Source organism: Haemaphysalis longicornis, unplaced genomic scaffold (assembly GCF_048455015.1).
Source record: "Haemaphysalis longicornis isolate Haplotype H1 unplaced genomic scaffold, Haemaphysalis longicornis Haplotype H1 scaffold_1, whole genome shotgun sequence".
In the NCBI taxonomy this organism is placed as follows: Eukaryota; Metazoa; Arthropoda; class Arachnida; order Ixodida; family Ixodidae; genus Haemaphysalis; species Haemaphysalis longicornis.
The window spans coordinates 259,397,191-259,418,359 of NW_027526203.1; the positions used below are offsets into that span (position 1 = coordinate 259,397,191).

The 21,169-nt window shown below is 48.2% G+C and overlaps 1 protein-coding gene across 2 annotated transcripts in view; it reads right to left on the reverse strand.

Moving 5' to 3' along the window:
- Window positions 1-650: 650 nt before the first annotated feature.
- Window positions 651-21,169, reverse strand: part of LOC144169481 (substance-K receptor-like) — a 340,849-nt gene continuing 320,330 nt past the window's right edge. The window contains exons 6-7 of one of the 2 annotated variants that reach the window (XM_077698669.1): window positions 19,382-19,610; window positions 651-867 (exon numbers count right to left, since the gene is read on the reverse strand). In XM_077698669.1, coding sequence (XP_077554795.1) covers window positions 665-867; window positions 19,382-19,610 — 432 coding nt within the window. In that variant the 3' untranslated portion in view covers window positions 651-664. The remainder of the gene's footprint in view (window positions 868-19,381; window positions 19,611-21,169) is intronic. The other variant, XM_077698676.1, reaches the window with a different exon arrangement.

The following is a 21,169-nucleotide window of genomic DNA, read 5'->3' on the forward strand; positions in this document are numbered from 1 at the left end:
CGGGACACTCGTTTACGCCTCACCCTGGAGCGCGTCGTAACGCGTACTAAAAAAAAAAAAAATCGGGACACTCGTTTGGGCCTGCGCTAGAAAGCTTCGTGCTTCAAAGACAAGAGACTTTTACAGCAAAGCTGTATACATCTACCGCCAAATGGTTTCATTTCCGTTGGCAAAAACGCCAAGGCGCCACTAATACACTTATACACTGCGTGCTTCGCCCTTCCTCAGGTTTAAACTTAGTCGAAATGGCCCGGGTTTTTTTTTGTTGCCTGTCCTGGTAGGGCACGACCACTTGGATGAAAAGGGAGCGTGCCAAGTCTTGTGCTCAGTGTACACGTTCTCTGTCCTGCGCTCACTGTCGTGACCTTTTGTACGCCCCTTTCGGGGGCGGGAGGAGAGCCCGAATGGATGCAGTCGTTAGCGCGTGGTGTACGCTTGTCTTTAGGAGCTCGCCGTGCTCATTGGCCGCTTGTGCACATCGGTGACACGGCGGTGGATGCCGTAAAGGTACGGTCGGACGAGCCTAGTTTGCACCGAAGTAACCAAATAGGCTAGCATATCTTTCGATTCCCGTGTCTTTTTGTGTTATTTTGGTTTTCTTTCAATGCCGACGATGCTCGATTAAATCACGAGGCAAATATCGAGGACTCTTTGGGTTTTATTATCACACGTCGGTGGCGGCGCAGAGCCTGCCTGTGCGGCACGGGCAGCGCGACGCTGGCGGTGGCGTGACTCTCTGCGCGGTCAGCAGGAGGGCGGTAGACGAGGTTCCCGAGTAGGAGGTCTTGGCGCACAGCCGCAACGGACGAGCGGCGCTGGCTGCGTTCGGTCCAGTTGTCAGGGTCAGCCGGGATCGCACCGACCAGCCTGCGGTCACAGAAACATTAGCGTCACCCAGTTAGCAATGCTAAGAAAAATAAAAGTAAGCCCGACGACCAGCAAGGCGCAAGCAGAACATAGATAACTTGGACGGCAGGATGTTTTACTATTCTCCTGAGTGTACTTTCATTGTAAAAGATTTTTGTTTCACGCAGCATGAAAGCGCCGGTTGTAGGATCCGTTTTTGTAACGTTCGTACAATGAAGCAGTGAATAATGGCTATAATACGAAAGGAGGTGGTTAAGATAATCCTACGAACTCGCCAAGTCTATAAAACCCCTTACTTGATATGGCCGGCGCTGTTGTCATAAAAACTGATTTTCTTAGGAAAACTTTAACATCAATGAGCAGTAGCCAATACAACATTTCGGCCTTGAGTGGCAAAAGACTGTTCGGCCTCCATGGGGGAGAAAAAGATTATTATTTTTTCTTCCGGGTGTAAATGGCGCAATAACCGGAAACAGGAAAAAGCCCCGAAATACCTACAGTTACCCACAATTTACATAGAAACCCTAGAAACCATAGAAAAAACGGGTTAATTGTTGCCAGGAGGGCTGCTGCATACGTGGCAGTGGAAAATATTTAGCGGCGAGGTGGGGATGGGTTCTGCACTGCGTTTTCACAAGGAGCTCCTGAGCTATTGCAACAAACTCACGCCCGCTAGCACGTAAGCGCGCGCGCGCACACACACACACACACACACACATATATATATATATATATATATATATATATATATATATATATATATATATATATCAGGGTGTCGAACCGGAACCGAACCGAACCGAAAACCGGAACTGAACCCGAACCCGAACCGTTATTTTTTGAGCACGCTGAACCCGAACCGGAACGGAACATAAAAAGAAATAACGGTTACCGGTTCATGCCGAAACGGTTCGACCCTCCGTTGTTGATATTGCACAGTCAATGAAATTCAGGCCTTTTTTTTTCTTTCACGTACCATCAACTTCGTACCCGCTCACGCACTTTCCCCTCCAGACAATTGAACACTGTCACGCTCTATGTGACAACAGGGGAAATGAATGAGCACCAATGTAGAAATGGTCTGTCGCTACTTGAAGCGCGAACGTAGGGCAAGCTGACCAAATGAAACGTCATTCTCAGCAGCTTGCAGGGGATATAAAGCGACTTTGCTTTTCCCTAGCTGCCACTTAATTGGAGCAATCAGGCTGCAGGAGTGCTCCACTGCGCAACAGCGAAGCTTACACCCGATGTGTGCAAGCTTTTTGCATTTCATAATTTGTTTAAAAGGTCCGACACCGGCAAACTGTTAATACTAGACAAGTTGGACTGCAGGAGCTGTAGTGGCTAAGCCGTTTGCTGCTGACCACAAGTGGCCTCGATTTCCCTTCCCCACGACCGTTTTTCTGAAGTAGATGGAAATCGAGAACCTCCGTTTATCGAGGTTTTAATCCACGTTTAATATCACCAGCTGGTTAAAATACGTCTGCCGGCCTGCAACATAAGCTGCGCCTCGCAACAGCGATATAACACGGGGCATCAAATCCGCCAGTTTTTTTTGTGTGTGTTTACATGGAAAACAACATAAAAGAAAAGGAGAATCACATTGTTTTAAAATATTGCTCAAAAAATAAGTAAAACCGAATAAGTAAAAAAAAAACACCAGAACGTGGATGTTTGCCCTGCCTTTCCCAACCAAACGTGTCAGCAGTGCGAAGGAAGTCAGTTTAGTGGTCAGTTTGTGAGGACAGTACAGTGGACAAGTTCTGTTTTTTACAGATACAAATAACAACAGATAGGTCAAAGAAAACTATTAAGGTGCGCACTTAACCCTTTGGCAAGAAACTGCAGCCCTCGACCTTGTCTTGGAAGCAGAAACAGTAATAAAGATGATGACACGTGCAGAAAGGCAGGCCGGTATTTCCCACTGTCCCATTCGCCCAGCGATCATCTTTTCTGCTTGTTCCTCAGTTTTGAATCTTTCAGATCTGCTTTTTCTCGAAGGTGCTCTTGTACTAACTGCCCAACTCGCGGCGTTACTTCTACTGCTACTCGTTCCGGAGGGGAGTACTGCTGTGGACGAATTAAAGAATGTCTACCTAAAAAAGTCCCATCTCATGCTCCGCGCGTGAAATTTCCCTTTCATTGTGTAACAGCATAAGCTGTTATAAGATTCCGCAATGTAACGCACGGAACGATGGCCGGGGGTCAGGCGGTACGATGACATACCGATTGTAATAGACACATGCGGTATAGCTATCTAAAAAGGAATTGCAGTGGTCAGAGCAATAATGCAGTGACTGAGCGTTAACTAAAACTTACTTCTAACAAAAGTGTGGCTAATACATTCTATAAGGTGGCAGCTAACAACGTATTCAGGGTGAGCAAATAATCTAATTCATTGGTAGTATTTATGTGCCTGTTGTAGCATTTTTCTATTTTGTCACCACTATAAAAAATGTGCGCCATTGGTATTACGCGCTGGTATTTGAACGCGCCAGTGCGCAGGCCTAAATTTAAGGCTTCAAGGTTGTTGTGATGGGCGATTCCATAGCGACGATTGCGATTTCAACAAAAAAGGAATGGGCAGAAAATATATCCCACCGTCATATCTCTTGCCGGTGGCTTTATGAATAGTCGCTAGGACAACATATAGTCGGGGCGAGAAAGTAGGTGGGAAGTCGTCGCCACTTCATCTGTTTTTCTAATATCTCGTAATTGTTTGAAGTTTGCTTTGCAACTGCGCCACTGCCCTTGGGGACGAGCAGCATTTTCAATTTTTGTTTGTATTTTGATTTGACTGTCGTTTTAAACAACTAAATATTTTTTTTCTAATTTTCGTGATAATTCAACTCATCGAACCGGTACGCGAACCGGTTCAAGCTCCCGAACCGGTTCGTGAACCGGTTCGGTACATGATTTTGTCGAACCGGAACTGAACCGGAACTAAATGGTTTCGCCTGAACCAGAACCGTAACCGAACCGGTATTTTTTTCGGTTCGACACACTGATATATATATATATATATATATATATATATATATATATATATATATATATATATATATATATATATATATATATATATATATATATATATATATATATATATATATATATATAATCTACCGGCAATCTACAACGGCAAAGGAGGCATAGGGGAATGGTTAGGCTCTCTTTACTAGGGTTAGTCAAGTTAACATTTTTAAATTTACGTGAGAAAGAAATAAAGGAAGAAGAACACGCGTACAGAGTGGGGAGGTGGCAGTCGACTACCACCTCAAGTAGCCGGCTGCTACTTCAAAAAGCAGTTACCTTAGCATAAATACCCGTGGAAAGGAGCACATCCCCGCAGGTAGCGTAGTGGTCATCACACCAGACGCGTATTCTGGAGGTCGTGTGTTCGGATCCCACCCGGCGGGCTTAAATTTCTCCGCTTTCTTTGTGTCTTTCAAAAAACTCTATCTGTTTCAATGAAAATAAATTGACATACAACATTTTCCCCTTTGCATTCTTGGCTTTCTTGACTGCCTACCCTTATTTTTGTCCTAATTCAACGAGCCCCTCATTTCCCATTCTGGTTTGCTACATACATATATATATACGTGTATGTATATGTATGGGAGTAGGAGTTCTCGAATAGTGTAGTAACACGTAAAAAACATGGGTGCAAACACTGGTAAAACACAAACAAGGATTTTGCTGCGCCCCCAATGGGGAAAGGGAGGGCGATGCCCCCGCCGTCTCCGTGACCTCGCCTCCGGGCGTAGCGACATGCCCTTGTTTGGTCGTTCTCAGGTGCGGGATTCGGCCGCGCCGCAGCGTTCTGAGATGCGGGATTCGGCCGCGCCGCAGCGGCGAAAGGGAGAGGCGTGACTCAGCCTCGCTGTCGGCGCGTCGCCTCGTGCAACGCATTTGGGCCAGGCACTCTGGCACAACAGTTCCCGCACAGCTGCCGGTGAAGTGCAGAAGCTCTGGCGGTTCTTCTGTCTTGATGATGATCCGGGTGCATATTTCGTGGTATGGGAGAACAATGGATGTATGATCGAGTGCTGTCAGTCATCCAGAGAGCATTTGATACCGTGTTGAGAAGCGAAGGGGATGCGCAGAGACCTTAGAATTGTGCGGCCAGTCTCGCTGCACGAGAGCCTGTGCAGCTGCGCCATCCTTTGTGCTTCTACTAGCTCTTCCAGGGTATTGTGCACCCCCATTGCTTGGAAGCGCTCCGTGGATGCCATGACGGGTATTCCTACAGCTTGCTTGTAGGCTTTCCGGATGATGCACTGGAGCTTCTCTATTTCTGCTCTTTTGAAGTTCAGAAAAGGAGCCACGTATATGATGCGACTTATAATAAAAGCATGAACCAGGCGCAGCAAATTTGCCACCTTGAGGCCGTGGTGTTTGTTAGCTATGCGGGCTATAAATCGGCTGATTTGCTCCGCACTAGATTTCAACGTCGATATAGTAGCTGTGTTGGCTCCATTTGCTTGAACACGAAAGCCGAGTACGCGAATGCACTCGACGCGTGGAATCAGGCTGCCCCGTATATGCACTTGAATGTTCGGGACGTCTTTCTTTCTTCTTCCCTGTTTGGGAGGTTGGTAGAAAAGGATATCCGACTTTTGAGGTGAGCAGGCAAGACCTCTCGGGGTGATGTAGGCGTGGACTGCATCGGCAGCTTGCTGCAGCCTTTCCTCCAGGTCCCCATCACTGCCTCCAGTCGCCCAGATTGTAATATCTGCGTAGAGGCTATGTTGGATTCCCTGGGTATCCTCTAGGAGTGGAGGCAGCTTGATTATGGCGACGTTGAAGATGAAGGGCGACAGTACGGATCCCTGTGGTGTGCCCTGACTCCCCATTTGAATGAGCTCCGATTCCAATCCTCCCAGGGGGAGACGTGCCGTGCGATGAGACAGAATGTCCTTGATGTATGCATAGGCACCGCGCCCGACTCCAATCTCGGCCAGATTCTATAGAATGGCATCGTGTCTGACGTTGTCAAATGCCTTGGTGAGGTCCCGTCCAAGTATAACTCTAGTGTCAAGGTCCGAACCTAGAATGTCCAAGATCTGGTGTTTTAGTTGCAGCATAACGTCTTGCGTGGAAAGCTTGGGCCTGAAACCCACCATCGTGTGAGGAAACAAGTGGTTTGTCTCCATGTGCTTGTACCATGGAGGAAAGAAAAGTTTAGGAGGGAGCGTCACGTGACAATCGTGAAGCCTAGTCATAAAAAATAAAAAGGAAAGACTGATGGGAGGTGTTCTATTCACGTGACAGGCAAGCGGTAGTTCTTTGCGCCTCATGTGGCCCTTCGCCGACGCTGCGGCTGCGTGCGTGCGCCTATCCGTTTGGTTGCCGGGACGTCCGCGTATTCGAGTTTCGGCGACGAGTCGTTGCGCGCAGCTCTGCCTGCAACCCGAAACGCGCAGCGGCCTGATCGTGCGGGCAAAGTGGTCGTACGGGAGAGGCAGAAAACATCTTTGTTTACTCGAGCTTTCGGACCCGTCGAAGTTCACGCCGCAGTCGGAGAGCTGTGTGCCGCCGCCGCGTGCAGAAGTGGATATGATCTTTTCAACTTTGCCGCTCAGGCAAAGTTGAAAAGATCAACCATTTCAACCCTTTCTTTAACCATTTATTACCAAGGCGCAGTCAGTCCAAAATTCAGCAAGGTCTCTCCCAGACGTAATCTAGCATTCGTTTTTTTTTATATATACGTATCGCACCGATCGAGCGGTCCTCAGCGGACAAACAGCCGGCGTACTGCTTGCGACGCGAGGTGGTCACACCCAACATAAGGGTTCTGAACCCTTTGTTTTCCAGTGCACTGAAGTAGATAAAAACGCACCACCACGCCGGAGCACCGATCGAAAAGGCGAACGTATGCAAAAGCGCGCGCGAGCGAAACCAAAGCTAATCTCTCACCACCTCCCCGCCGACACGACACTCGGTACGCGCGATAACTCAGCAGAATGCCAAACGCAAACGTCACAGCACACCTGGCAAACACCGCGCAGCTGTAGGCCGCTCCATGCTTGTGAATGTTTACGGCGGCGCGTTGGAGCGATCCAACGTCAGAAGTGAAATTCGGCTTGCAGCTCGTGTGGGTGCTTCTTAAGAATGCGATCGAAGTCTCGCCTTGCTTTGAACAGCGACAGCGGCAGTACTTCCCCGATACGAAGCTTGGAGCGCAACGCTGGCGAACAATCTTGTACGGCGCTTTCGGCGACGGCGCTCGCCCAGCTCGCCTCCATCTCCACCGGCGGCCAGCCGGAGCCACTAAATGCTACCGCGGGCCTGAGCGTGGTGGATTTTCCATAATGCATTGCGCGGGAGGAGCTCGAGGAGAGGAGAAAGCGGCGTCAGAGGAGGTTGGCTTGCCGAAGCTGGGCCGCGTGACGTCATGCTCCCTCCTAACATTTTTCTTCCTTCATGTGCTTGTACAACCTATTCAGCACCACGTGCTCCAGAAGCTTGCCCAGGCAAGACGTAAGAGAAATAGGCCGTAAGTTCTCCAACTTGAGTTCCTTGCCCGGTTTCGGTATCATGGAGATCTTAGCTGTTTTCCAGGCGGGCGGGATTTGCCCTCGTTCCCAGCACTGGTTCATGTACCGTGTGAGGTACATGAATGTAGAGGTCCTTAATAGTTTGCAAAAGTTGCTGGTCATCACCGCCATATGTATGTAGGAGTGCGAGCAGGTTATTTCGCTGTACCGTTTTACCTCCGTTTGGGTCTAGGAGGCTTCTTAACGTATTCCACGTGCTGATTTTTACCCATTGGGCAATCCATGCGGTCGCATACAGTATGCCATTGCTAATTCGTGAGATAGTTAGCGTGTGCTTCAATTTCCCGATTCAGTCTTGCTAATCTCCTGCGAAGGGGGCGATTCAGTTTCTGCTTGTGGAGCCGTGCCTGGATGTTGCCTTTAGCCTCCCACATGTGTAGAAGTCTGGAGTCAGCCTGCCATAAGTCTGGCTCTCCGGGTATAATGTGTGTGGCCAGGTCAACATGGCTTTGTAGCTCCGAAATCCACTCATCCAAGTCTTCGATCGCTGCCCCATCTGGTTCTACATTTGCTTCTCGTAATTTCCGGAATGTGTCCCACTTGGTAATCATATGTCGTCTGCCCATTGATTTAGCTGGTCCGGTCTGGATAATTGTTTCGACTATGAAATGATCACTTCCGAGGTTTCTACGCGTGTTGTTCCAGATGGCCTCCTTGATATTTTTTGTAAAAGTGAGGTCCGGGGTGGTGTCTCTTGTGACGCTGTTACCCACCCTTGTGGGGTATGTAGGGTCAGTGAGCAGGGTCAATCTTTATGACTGCGCATCTTCCCATAATATTCTTCCTTTTTTGACCTCTTTGGGGTATCCCCACGCCGGGTGTGGGGAATTAAAGTCACCAAGGACAACCACAGGTTGACGTTTGGCTAGGTTCATAGTTTTTCTGAGAAGCTTGGAGAAGGAGTGTGTCTTACTAGGGCTGCTATACACATTTAAAACAAAGAGACTACCTCCGCCTTGTTTCCGCCCAGACATAATTTCAGTTACCACATTTTCTGGTTCCTCGATGTCCGTTGAATGCTGGATGACTGGGATATTTCTTCGAAGGAAGGTTGTAACTCCCACACGTTTTTTCCTGTGCGCCAACGAGGGGGAGGAACTGAATGGGCTAAAGCCCGGAAGCTTCGCCTGGCCATTAGTTTCTTGAAGGGTTATAACATCAGGATTGTTAGGTGTGAGCATGTTGATGTATTGTTGCAAATTTCCTCGTTTCTTTTTGAAACCTCGGCAGTTCCATTGCCAAATTCGATATGTTTTATTGCGGTTCTGCTCCATGACGGTCGCCAGTAGACTCAGATTTCTTGGGTCCTTCCGCTACAAGATTAAGGGGACGCATGTACATTTTTGTTGTCCTTTGTGGGCCCGCGTTGGATGTAGTCTGTTTTATACGTGTGATGGTGTCTTCTATGGCGACAAATTTGGCGCTCCAGGCTTCCTGCTGCTTAGTGAAGGTGTCGGCTAAGGCCGTAACAATGCTGCCAATTTTGTTGATTTGGCCTACGAGATTATTTTCCAGATTCAAGAGGTCTTGCTGTTGGGCGGTGCCCTGACGAATATCCGCGGCTTTCCTTTTAATCGGAGGAGAGGTGTTTTCGGAGGCGCACACGATGTTGGCAGTTGGTGGAGAGGGCGTGAGGACAGTTACGTTAGCTGCAGTTTTCTGGTTACGCTTCAGCATAGCAATTTCAGCTTTAAGCTGCCTGTTTTCCTTTAGAACCCATTCGAGGGTTTGTCGAATGCGAGTGATTTCCTCGTCTGCAAGGGGTGGGGTATCATTTCTCTTCGTACTTGTTTCTTTGTGTGCGGTATTACCCTGGGAGGCTGCCGTTGCCCAACTCACCTTAGCGTCGAGGCTACCTTCCATCTTGTTCTTCTGAGATGCCGAGCGTGAGGCGCTGCGTTGTTGTCGTCCCCTCCTTCTGGACTGGGAGCGTGAGCGTCGTCCAGCTCCCTCCATGTTGTGCGGGGGTGCCTAGGCGGGAAGGCTTCTGAGTGCTCTGTCTCTTTTTGTCCTCTGGTTTCTTCGACTCCACTGCCGCGTCGTTGATGCTGGAGGCCTTGCTGTCGGAGCCATTCGCGCTGCCTCAACACGTAAGGTGTCTTGTAGCGCTGTTTGCACTTTTTGTCCCCTGTAGGATGTCCTTGCCCACACAAGGCACACTTCACCACACACTCGTGTTCCTCCATGGGATTTGCAAGACCACATGCTCCGCAGAAGGACTTGTCTGGGTACGGGCAGACGTCCATGCGATGTCCGACTTTGCCGCATACTGCGCACACTTTGTGTTTCTTTTTGTGCAGGAAACACCGGTATTCTGCTCCGCGGCAGTAGACAAAGTAGGGCACTTTTGTACCCGCAAATGCTATAATCACCGAGTTCGTCTACCCCATTCTTCTGGCGTGCAACGCTGTGGGGTTCCTCGAGTAGATTAGGCTTCTCGCTATGTCTTCTGCCGAGTCGTAGCTTGGTACGTTATGGATGACTCGTTTCACTGAATCCTCCGGTGACGTGGTATAAGCCACAGCAGCGTACTGTGCTTCTCCTGTTTTCAACTCGGAGATCTTTGCATATTTTTCCGCTCGAGCGAGCGCTGGCGTACTCATGATTAGGATGTTTTGTTCAGGATTGGAGCGTAGGATGTCTTCCGAGGCTTGGGCCAATGTGAAGCCCGCAGACTGCAGAATGCTGTCGCGCAGCTGAGCCTCGCTCACCTGTGTGAGATTCAGGCCCTCTCGAGGACGAATGACGACTTTGATGTCGTCCTTGGGTAGGCGAGGGTACTTGGGGCGGTGCTGCGGAGGTTGTTTCCTCATGCATTCACGTGACTGGTGTGATGATGAGCCTGGCTCCTGGACCGAGACATCTGCCAGGCACTTGGCGTCCTGCTTGAGTTGCGCCAGGGTGCGACCGAACTTTCGCTGATGGCTGGGGAGCCATCCGCTGTCGTCTTCGTATTCTTGTGCCGAGATAGTCTCGCCTTCAACCATGGTAATCATTCGCACTGCTGTTCCCGCAGCGTATGCGGCACCTCCCTGGGCAGGCGCTGGGCTTTTCGCCTCGCCCGAGAGCACACTCCCGCTGGGTGACGTCATCACCGCGAGATGATGCCTCGCCGCAGCCACCACTAGGCTTACCGCCGTGGGCAGCGCGGCCGGAGCTGCGTTCAGTGAACGGCAGCAGATGGATGGATCTGCATGCGGGTGGTCTCCTCTGGTGGATCTCGACCTTAGGAAGCTTGATCGATGACCAGGAACAGGTGAAACAAAGGATTGTCGGCGCTAGCGCAGGAAAATCACAGAGCTCATGCGAAGGATGACAGCTCCGTTCGGCCCCCTAGCACGTGCAAAACGTGGAGTGGAGTGCAAAACGTTTGGTACTCTGAACTCGCCGTCGTTGCGTTTATTGCTGGCACCGAAATTCCAGCAATGCAACTGCTTGTAATTTGCGATCTTTTAACTCTAAATAATATTGCTGAGCTTCGACTGCAACTACAAGCTCACAAGCATAGTTTTTCCTCGTAAAAGAAAAGAAAATGAACCGCCCTCGTCACGGCAGGAGGCTGAGTGGTCTAACGACGTACCCGTGTCGGCAAAAAATAACAAGTTTCTTAAGTTTGCAACTTAACCCAACGTTCTTTGGCCTCGTACGTGCGAGTTCATGGTTGTCTGTACGAGAGAAATAATAGGAGAACAGGGCTTAGGTTGCTGTGTAGACAAAACAAATTTCGGCGCTGCTGACTTCTTCAAGTAGCGTTGGTAGATGGGGCTCTAAAATGCAGCAGGGTCTTACGGCTGTACAGAAATTGTCATTGCTTTTATACGAAAGGCATTTATGTCCCGCTAATGAAAGCTAACAGCAAAGCGCTGATACCTGTAGTGTGCGCTTACGATTTCCTGCAGTTGTTGTTGTAGACATTTGTCAGTCAGTATAAACATGTATATTCACCACACTTAGTGAGTAAGGTTAATGATTTTTTACTAACACCTGCCTCACTGTGTCATGTGCGCGGAGTCTCTTAATTACCTGCATTATCACTCGCGAGATCGAGCTGCGGGACACTTCGTATTAATCTGAGCAAGAGGCGTTTGTCTATCCATAGCCTCCGGTTATACAGGAGGCTATGGTCTATCGCACATCGCCGCTCCGTGCCACGAGCCGCCTCTTCACTTAGACAAGGCGCTGTTTTTTTTTTTTTTTAAACTAATACTTGTTCTTATGGCACTATATAAAAGATTCTCTGTTGGCAGCTATGTTTGTTCGCAAATTATGAAACTGAACAGACATATGCGGCCGATCGCATAGCAGCGACGCCATTACAGGCGGGAGTAACTGCTCGGCTTTTCGTCCTGCCGTTGCTCTCTAGATCGGCGGGGTCCAACATTTGCTCCGGGAATTATGCACACGGCACGCACGCTCCCAGAGTTACTCCTCTTGAGGAGCAACGGTCGCTCGCGAGGACTAACGACTGTAGTTACTCCTTTTTTCGTTCTTTTTGGCTAAGAGTGTAGCCTAAGAAGATGCACCGTCTTTACTGAAAAATGGGGATCATTCCTCCTTGTACGGTTTTATGAAGTGCCTGTGCGGGCGCCTGCGCCACTCCAGCGACTACTTGATGCCAGTTACCGAAGTGCCGCAAAGGCGCGGCCCTATATAATGTAATACGCTCACTTTTGAGCCGAACGACGGCGTCGCCCTCCCTCCACGTGACCATAAAAAAAAGCGAAGCGTACACGACTTTACAAGCAACAAGGCGGTAGCCACGGAAGACACTGCGCAACAAGAAGAAGGAGTTTATTGAAGTGCGTAAAAAAAGTACATAAGTAAAAACACTACAGACAAGGGTCCCAAAGTCAGTGCTGTAATAGGACCTTCGATGAGTTGATAGAGGTAATAATTACAAAAAAAGAAAACGCCGGTGAAGATATGTGCCCGCGCTTTCGGAGAAACGCCAATCCCCTCCCACCCGTTTCGTTTCCCCCCTCTTCGTTTCCACGCCATCAACCAGTCACTGAAAAAACTACAAAATTTAGCAAACCTTTGTAAGTGGCATTTATAGCTAACGAAAGCATTTGTTCAAGTGGTCTCTACTGCTGCAGGGTAATAAATAAAAGATCATGCGCTAAGGGAGCACTACGTTGCGCTGTCTGAGCACGTTTACGAAGTGTGAACTGGTACTATATTTCTTCATAAAAAAAAAACCAAGAATTTTCTTATGAGGAAGGGTGTCAACAAATAAGCAGGCAGATTCTCTCCTGTCTTGATTTGTATCTCCTTCCTGTACTTGATCTCCTGTCCTGTCTTGTATTTAAGTCCTGTCTTGAATTGAATGTTTAATAAACGCTACTGCGAAAGATCAGGGTTACAGACAGACGGGGAATGCTTCAGCACTAATTTGCAAATGACAATGTTGTGTTAATTTAGGCCAGACTCACAGGACATGCTGCAAGAAATGTAATTAGGAAGCTTGGTTTCAAGATAATTAATGAATACAAAAAATTGTAGAATATGTTAGGCAAACGTGCAGAGAAACACCCCTTCAATGTACGTAACGAAATACTTGGAAAGTCAGTGATTATAACTACCTTGAACAAACTGCTAGGGCTTATTCATATGACGCCATATAAATTAAAGAAGCAATTTGGGTGGGCTGGGCTGCATTAAGTAGGTATTCTCTAATCGTGAGCAGTAATTGTCTCTGTAACTAAAAGACCTGTACCCAACCAATGATGTAGTTCCGGTGTTGGCATAACGGGCAGAAATTAGAGCTATGATTAAGCACCTTGAATGTATGGTTTGGTTGTCCTAAGGATACACGGAAAGGAGAATGCTAGGAGTAACACTTAACTACAAGCAAAAAGCGTTATGTGTAAAAAAACTAACGCGGGTAGAAGATATTCAAAGTAAATTAGGCCTAAGGCGTAACGCGTTGTGCAGGGCGTGTAGTCCGAATGATGGACAACTGGTGGATCATTAGTTTAACGCAAGGGCTACTAAGACAGAGGGACGGCAAAGAAAATAGAAGAAGATCAGAGACCGGATGGAGGGATAAAGTACTAAAATTTGGAGGCGGAGGATGAACTCGCCAACCCGCGACAAGAGTGGTCGGAAATCTCTGAGAGAGGCTGTCGTCATGCTCTGGAAATGAAAGTCCGGGTGTTGCTGGGGGTGGTACTACCGAGTTGCAGTCAAACCCGATTATAACGAACCCGGATGGAGCGAATTACGCTATATGTCGTACAAAAGCAAATCCGTTACGAAAATGCATGCGAAGCATATTCCTTATACCGAAGTTTCACATCGGATATATCGAACTCGGCGCGCCTACAATTGCCAGCGAAATGCGCGGCCTTGGAGCGGCTATTGAGATACTGATTGGACACGATTGAGATGTTGAGCCTCGCATGCACCGGCGTGACGCTCGACAGCTTCCGTAACTGTTTCCGACGCACGAGATTCACGACGTAGCCCATCCAGTCAGCGAGTCCGGACCAAGACGGCATCACCGGATAACTGCGCGAAGAGCTCGCCAACGTTCCAGATGCTGTGCTAGAAAGGGTGTCCTTCGAGGATTTCCTGAGTGCTGATAACGATGTTGCCGTCAGCCCCTCGCGCGCACGCACCGTCACCCATGTCATGGCAGCTGGTGCTGGTGAAAGCCCTGAAGAGACTTGGGAGGTCACAACGTAAAGCCGACCGACGCTTTATGGAGCGCTTTTGCCAGTCGATGTTCTCCGCCAATATTGCTTCCATATTGAAGGACACGGACTTGAACTGGTGCAAACGATGTCTCGTGTAGAGAATGCGGTGTGAGTTCGTGCCGCCAAAACGAAAGTGAGAGCAAAATCACCCCTTTTTTGCGAAGTAGGCAGTTAAGGCGGAAAGTAGCTTTAATGCCTGCAATGAATGGATTGTGTTGTATAAGGTAGTGGCATAGTTTATGTGTTCGTTCCGTTATGTAGGGGAATGGCAATGGGGGGAGGGGGGGAGGGGGGTCCCGCGTATTGCAAACTCACGACAAAAAAAAATAAGTTAGTTATAGACGGGTTCGGCTATATTGAATTATTAAATGTATCGAACTAATCGCGGCGCATATTACAGTTCGCTATAACGGGGTTTGACTGTAGATATTACTGCACTGATTTCAGTAAAGTTGACTTTGCCGCGGATATTTTTGTGATGATCTACCTTACGATGTCCTGCAACAGTCAGCTTTACCAGCTACTTCTGTAAAATTTGCCAGCAAGTACATGCGCGCGGACCTACTTGCATATTCTATACGGTCACGGCATATTCTATGCGGCCTATAGGTCACGGCAGCTTCATAACCATCAAAACAGTAGTGAACCCAGAAATCCCGCATTACGACGGCCGTATATGATACGGTGTCGCTGTAACGTGCCAAAATGCACAGACATTTACACATATTGAAATCAGGCAGACGTAAATAAAAACACAATCTGGCCGCATGCAAGAATATTTTCTCTTTAAGGTCAAAAAGGGGGAAGCTTGGACAACGCAGCACAGCCCATAAGACCAACCATCAAAGCAATACGACAGGGCCACCATAGCTAGGTTGACGCTCTATCGGCCTGTCGCTGAACAATCAAAGGGTAAGGCCTTTGTTGCCCTCGTGACACTGTCGATTCTCATATCCTGTTTTCATTAAGCCGATTTACTTAGCGAGCGCGAGTTTTTTTTCTCTCACCTCGGCCGTCGGCACGAGACCAGCGCTACATAGTCAATTCTAGCACCGCGCACCACCAAGCTCTGTCATTGCGAAGCGGGAATCGAAGCTAACACAGAAGCAGGTATTGGGAAAGAGCTTTTGGCTGTGCGAAAACAGCCAGCTTTGTTGTCGCAAGAGCCGCTTAATTCGCTAGTCAAACAGATCTGAGCAATCATCCGCGACCGTGAATTCGTTTGTGCTCGTTCAATATGACCTGCACGCGAGAAATGCCGAGCCAAGCGACCCTCTGTGAGCTTTTGCGCTACTCCATTAAGTAGGGCTGTCGCGTAATGTATCCGCTTGGGGAGACCAATGAACCTGACACTCGTGACCTAAGGGTGGCTTTGTCGGAGAAGAAACTGCTTTTAAATGCAATTGAGGCATGATTTTATCGCCTGTGGTACAAATATGAATAAATGTTGGGTTCAGCTCATCACACAGTAGTTAAAAAAAGGATTACAGGAATAGCCTAATGAATTCAATTAGTTTGCCGAATATATCAGCATACAAAAGCATGCAGTAATGACACAGGCATGGTTCATTCCGTGTCAACATGCCTCTATTTTCTGTCCGGTCCCGTGTTGCGTAAACAGCGCAGAACAAGAGGACAGGGCGGAAAGTATTTTTACGCGCTCAGCCCCGCAAAAAGGACTTCGCGCCACAGGAGCGACTCGGCTTACTTCGATCCGGACAGATATGATCGCTTTGAATAGCAGAGAAGCGCCACAATTTATCGTAAATTAACAGTAAAAGAAACAGCGAGTAGCATTATTGCGAGGAACCATTACTTGCGGTCTTCAGACGCGGCAAAGGAACACAACGCCGTAAACATCGCCATGCGTTAGAGCAGGGCTCGGGAACCTTTTAAGGCAGAGGGCCGAGTTGCATGAATTCAACACGGCGGCGGGGGCCGGACGGCAAACGAGGGAAGCGGGGGGGGGGGGGGGTGGCTTTGCTTCGTAAAGAAAAATAATAATAATTCACAATAATTAACAATATTCTGGCGAAGTGTGAAGATGTGGGACAATGCCATCTGAAAGGTATCTTTCTTTTTTCCTGTCTAACCCCATTTGAGGGCGAATCTGCCATGTCAGCCTTCAGACAGGAAGTGAGAAGAGGAGGTGCTGGGGTGTTCTGACGTCCTGCCGGGGGCCGCATAATAATTTCGCGCGGGTCGCATGCGGGCCGCGTGGCGCATGCAGCCCGCGGGGCGCCGGTTGCCGACGCCTACGTTAGAGGACCGATTCTGGCGTGCGCCGCGGTGGTATTTACCGCATTCGTGCAAGAAAACACCAAGCGCGGCCAGGAGCGATCGCAAAACCAACGGGCTGCAAAAAAAAAAAAAAAAAAAGAATAGAAAAAAGGCTGCCGTACTGGGGACTGAAAGAGTACACCCGATCGCCCGAAAAGCATATGTATACTGTAAAACTTCCACAGCAACAGATTGAAGCCCACAACAGTTCCACCTGAAAGGTTCCAGAAAAGTCAACAAGAGTTATTGCAACCGCATACACCGACACATCCCATTCAGACAAGTGGAAGCTGGTGCTCTAGACGGAGCAGCTAGATAACACCTCCTGCAAAAGAGAAAGACACATACATCCCTGCCCTCCCAATCGCTCCTGCAAAGCCATCGCCGATCAACAACACCCTTTTCACACAAATTAAACACTACACAATAGAGTGACTGGCAAGCGAGAAGACAGGAGCAGAGCAACGTCGCCCGGTGGGCCTAATCGAGAAGGCCATCAGTGGGAGCCTGGACGGGGTCACCCAGAATCTATGAAGCTCTCCAACATCGTCATCCCCTCCATCTCCTTTTACTCAAAATAAATTTTTTTCGCTGTTTTTCTCTCCTGATCGGATTTGTGGACATAAAGGGCCTGAAGTAAAATTATGTTTGCAACGGATTCATGACAAAGAGCGGCTACTGTTACCGCCTCACAAGCAGAGTTCGCTTCCCGAAACTTCCGGAGTGGCAAACGTATTTTTCCGTTTTGTCTGCTACATAGATTTCTGCTTATGTTTCTATGGCTTCTACTGTGTGCATCGTGACGGCGTCCACATTGAAAACGAAAAATAAGAGCAACTAGGAACTTAATATTATGATATGCCTGCTCATAATGCCTTTGGAACAATGTCTTTTCCGCAATACATTTTTGCATAGTGGTAATGCAAAATTTAGAAATCTCTAAATTGCTTCAGTGTGCTACAGTGAAGCCTACTAACGATCATCTTGAAACTATGCAAAAAGTATTCCCGTAATGCTATTGTGTAATGCAGTGAAGCCTAAGTACAAGGGATTGGTGTGAGGCAATAGAGCCGCGAAAAACCGGAAAGAAAAAAAAAAGGTTGTTTGTGATAAACGCGGTGTCAAAGAGAGGCGAGATAAATGGAGAACAACTCGAAACATAAAAACAGATTCTTCCTGGCATTATGAGGAGGGGTGTACAACACAACAACAACAATAAAAGACATACGCTCCTACAACTGCATTCGGCTGTTTTGAACCGCACAGATACGATCGACACGATCAGGTGGCCTGAAACGAAGCGCGATGACGACTAAACTATGAATACTACGCACTATATACAATATTTTCGAAAAGAATATCTGCCCAAGTCTTCCAGATCTGTGTTCGGCAGCGCATGCCCATGGTACTGGCAAAGAACGTGCGGTTACGCTCACACGGCGGTGGACACACTGACACGCACACGCAGAGAAAAACAAAAAGTTACAGATGACATCCACCTTTTGGGGTTAAGATGTACGACGCGATAAAATTACTTCGACGCCGAAAGAGTGTTTGGAAAAGTAATTGAGAAATTCGTGTAATTAGACGCTACATACCGGGTTTCCTTTCTTATTAGATAACGTGTTAGTTCGCTTCAGCTCATAATATATGACTTCACTGGTTCTTGAGAGACTGGAGTCAATCTTCTGCTCCATTTTTTACTGTGTTGCCGGAATCATTCCCGGTGGGAGCGGTGCTTTCTTGCGATGGCGTCAGTTGAGGGAACGGTGACCGTGTCTACTGAGCCCGCTACCACTGATAATGCGTAGAAATAACTTCACTGAATAGGCGCGGCGGCTCCTATCTTTGGTCTCCGCGTAGTACCATCGTCCTCCTTTCCACGCTCTAATTGCCGCTGCACCACTTTCCAGATTCAGGTGAGCTCTGGCATCTGAATACCTCAGTCGTAGCTTCCGGTTGGCAGCGATGACGTATTTCCGCAGACGCTTGGTGGGCTCGGCTGATAGTGGACGGCGAGCCTCCACGTAAAAAAATCGGAAATAAGCCTAATAACGCCCTCGCGTTAAAAATGCCCCTTATAAAAAACTATTGGCAGCCGTGGCTATAAAATTTCTTGAACAAAGTGAGCAGCTGTTGTACGAAGTTTACGCTCGTGCGCTGTTCCCACCTCTTATTTAGTCGGAAACCATAAGCGCACAGGTTTCCGTGGACAAGGGCAAGGCTGCCTGCTTGTATATTATGATATTGATGCATGACTCGGAAGATTTTCACTCCGCGAAATGCGTGGGGCCGTCAATATGCGGGAAGCCACCGTCGGCTGTCTGTCAGCGCACTGAAGCTCTTCAGTGTTTGCGATGCTCCAAGGTCCCAGAACGTGCAAAACAGCTTGCGCCTCCATCTCAGCAGTGTTACTATAGTTACACGCGCCGAAGAATAGACTTTCTTTACGATGGGAAGGATTAAACCACAACTGGAATGAAATAAGCCACAGTGTCATGAAAGCCACACGGGGGCCGATAGTCAGTTTTGTGGTGTCAAGGCACCCCCATGACGCACCGCATTTTTTGAGCGCGTCATATTCAGTTAAACTGGTACAAGCCTTAATATTCCTCATATATTCTGTTTTCGTAGGTGCCTTTATTGTGTATTATTAGGTGGTATTCTTTCATTCCCTCCTGCCCGTCCCCAAATAGTAGCATGCAGGAGTAGCATGCCGGCAGACCGCTCTGCTTTCCTCTGATAAAGAGAGTCTCTCTCTCTCTCTCTCTCTTTCCCTCTAGCCCTTGCTGCCCCTTGCGTATATTTTTTTGCTTCGAACAATTTTGAGTAATGCATTGCTTGTCTAAATCAGCATTACACACATTCGAATTGCTTTCCAACCCTAGGGGCACGAAATTCCGCAGCTACAACACTTAGTTTTCCTCGTAAGCGTAAGCGACGCGAATGGCCTTGCACTCCCCGCTAGTGTCCTACCCTGTCCTTGCAGCGCGGGTTGAGGCACCCAAGCCAAGCAGTGGACCGGGCAGCAGAGGCGCTCACGTTTCGGATAGTCGGTTCTGCGCTTGTGTCCGCAGCGCAGCACATTCGCCAAGCCCTGGCGGAAGGTAGGCGTCATGCCGCCGTAGATGATGGGGTTCAGCGCGCTGTTGGCGTACGCCAGGTATGTGCACCAGAAGGACGCCGGTGAGAACCACGAAGGCAGCTGCAACATTAATAAACGTAAAAAAAAACGAAGCTCAGTCGAAGAGCCAAAAAGTTCGAAAAAGAAAAACTAACTAACTAACTAACTAACTAACTAACTAACTAACTAACTAACTAACTAACTAACTAACTTACCAACTAACTAACTATCTAACTAACTAACAAACCAACCAACCAACTAACTAACTAACTGACTAACTAAATAATTAACTAACTAAATAATTAACTAACGAACTAACTAGATAGCTATCTAACTCACTAATTGACAGCTATCTAACTCACTAATTGACACACCCATGATCGATCAATCGATCAACCGACAGACAGACAGGCATATTCAGGCGAAGAAAAGAATGAAAAATATATTGACACGGACAGGCAGACTGCATCTGCCTATTAAATGAATTGTTTAACTTATTCTCACTAACGCAAGAAAAAGATAGCAAATTAAGCCACCAAACTATACTCGAGAAGAAGTTGTTACCGGATGAAAAAAAGCCAGAACATATAATGCACAGTTAAGCCAACGCCGCCTGCATAACATTGTCTATAGCGTCAGCGGATAATGGCGAAACCGCCACTTTTCCGTTGCTCTCTCCTGCCCTTCCCCGATCGCTAGCCTTTCCGCCCGCTCTACCGTCCGCTGGGCAGCGCCGCTTTCCGAAAACTATACGAAACGAGTAAGGGTTAATCCAGCCTTCGCATGGTGTCGGTTCTGCACCTCCTTGTTCATGGCTCCTCGGACGCATAGTTTTTTCGCTGATGAGTGGTGAGGTGCAAGCGCCGGCGGACATACCACAGGCGTCCCTACTTCTCCCAGTGGAAATTGGCTCACGCTACAGGCAGTGTTCTCCAGGCGGCTTTGTTCCAACACACGAATGCGCCAACAAAGCGGAGAACAAGAGAAGAAAAACACCAGAAAAGGGAGACTCCACTTAGAAGCTGTGCGAATGCAATGCCCCTGATGAGGTATCATACTCAAGATGCGCAAAATTAACACTGAAGCAATAGACTTGGCCTATAGCTGGGATGAAAGTAAATAGCACCAACAGCTAGAAATATATCGCTCGACCAAGACAAAGGACACAGGAATAGTAGCAGACCTAGCTAGTTTAAGTACAATGTCTAGCCAGAGTGTAAATGTCGTCCACACAACCGAACGAGTTCGAAAAATTTGGGAAGAGCATTGCGCCCCCGCCGCGGTGGCTCAGTGGCTAAGGCGTTGCGCTGCTGAGCACGAGGTCGCGGGTTCGATTCCCGGCCGCGGCGGCCGCTTTTCTGATGGAGGCGAAAAGCGAAAACGCCCGTGTGTACGAGATTTCGGCGCACGTTAAAGATCCCCAGGTGGTCAAAATTAATCCGGAGCCCTCCACTACGGCGCGCCTCATCGCCTGTGTTGCGTCGGCGCGTTAAAACCCTACAATCAATCAAAATCAAGAGCATTGCGCAATATGTAGATATCCGTGCGGATGTATAAAGCGAATTAGTGAATTGAATATCAAATAACTGTAGAATTCATCGATTGATAGCAAGATTGATTTATTTGTTGACTTTTGATAG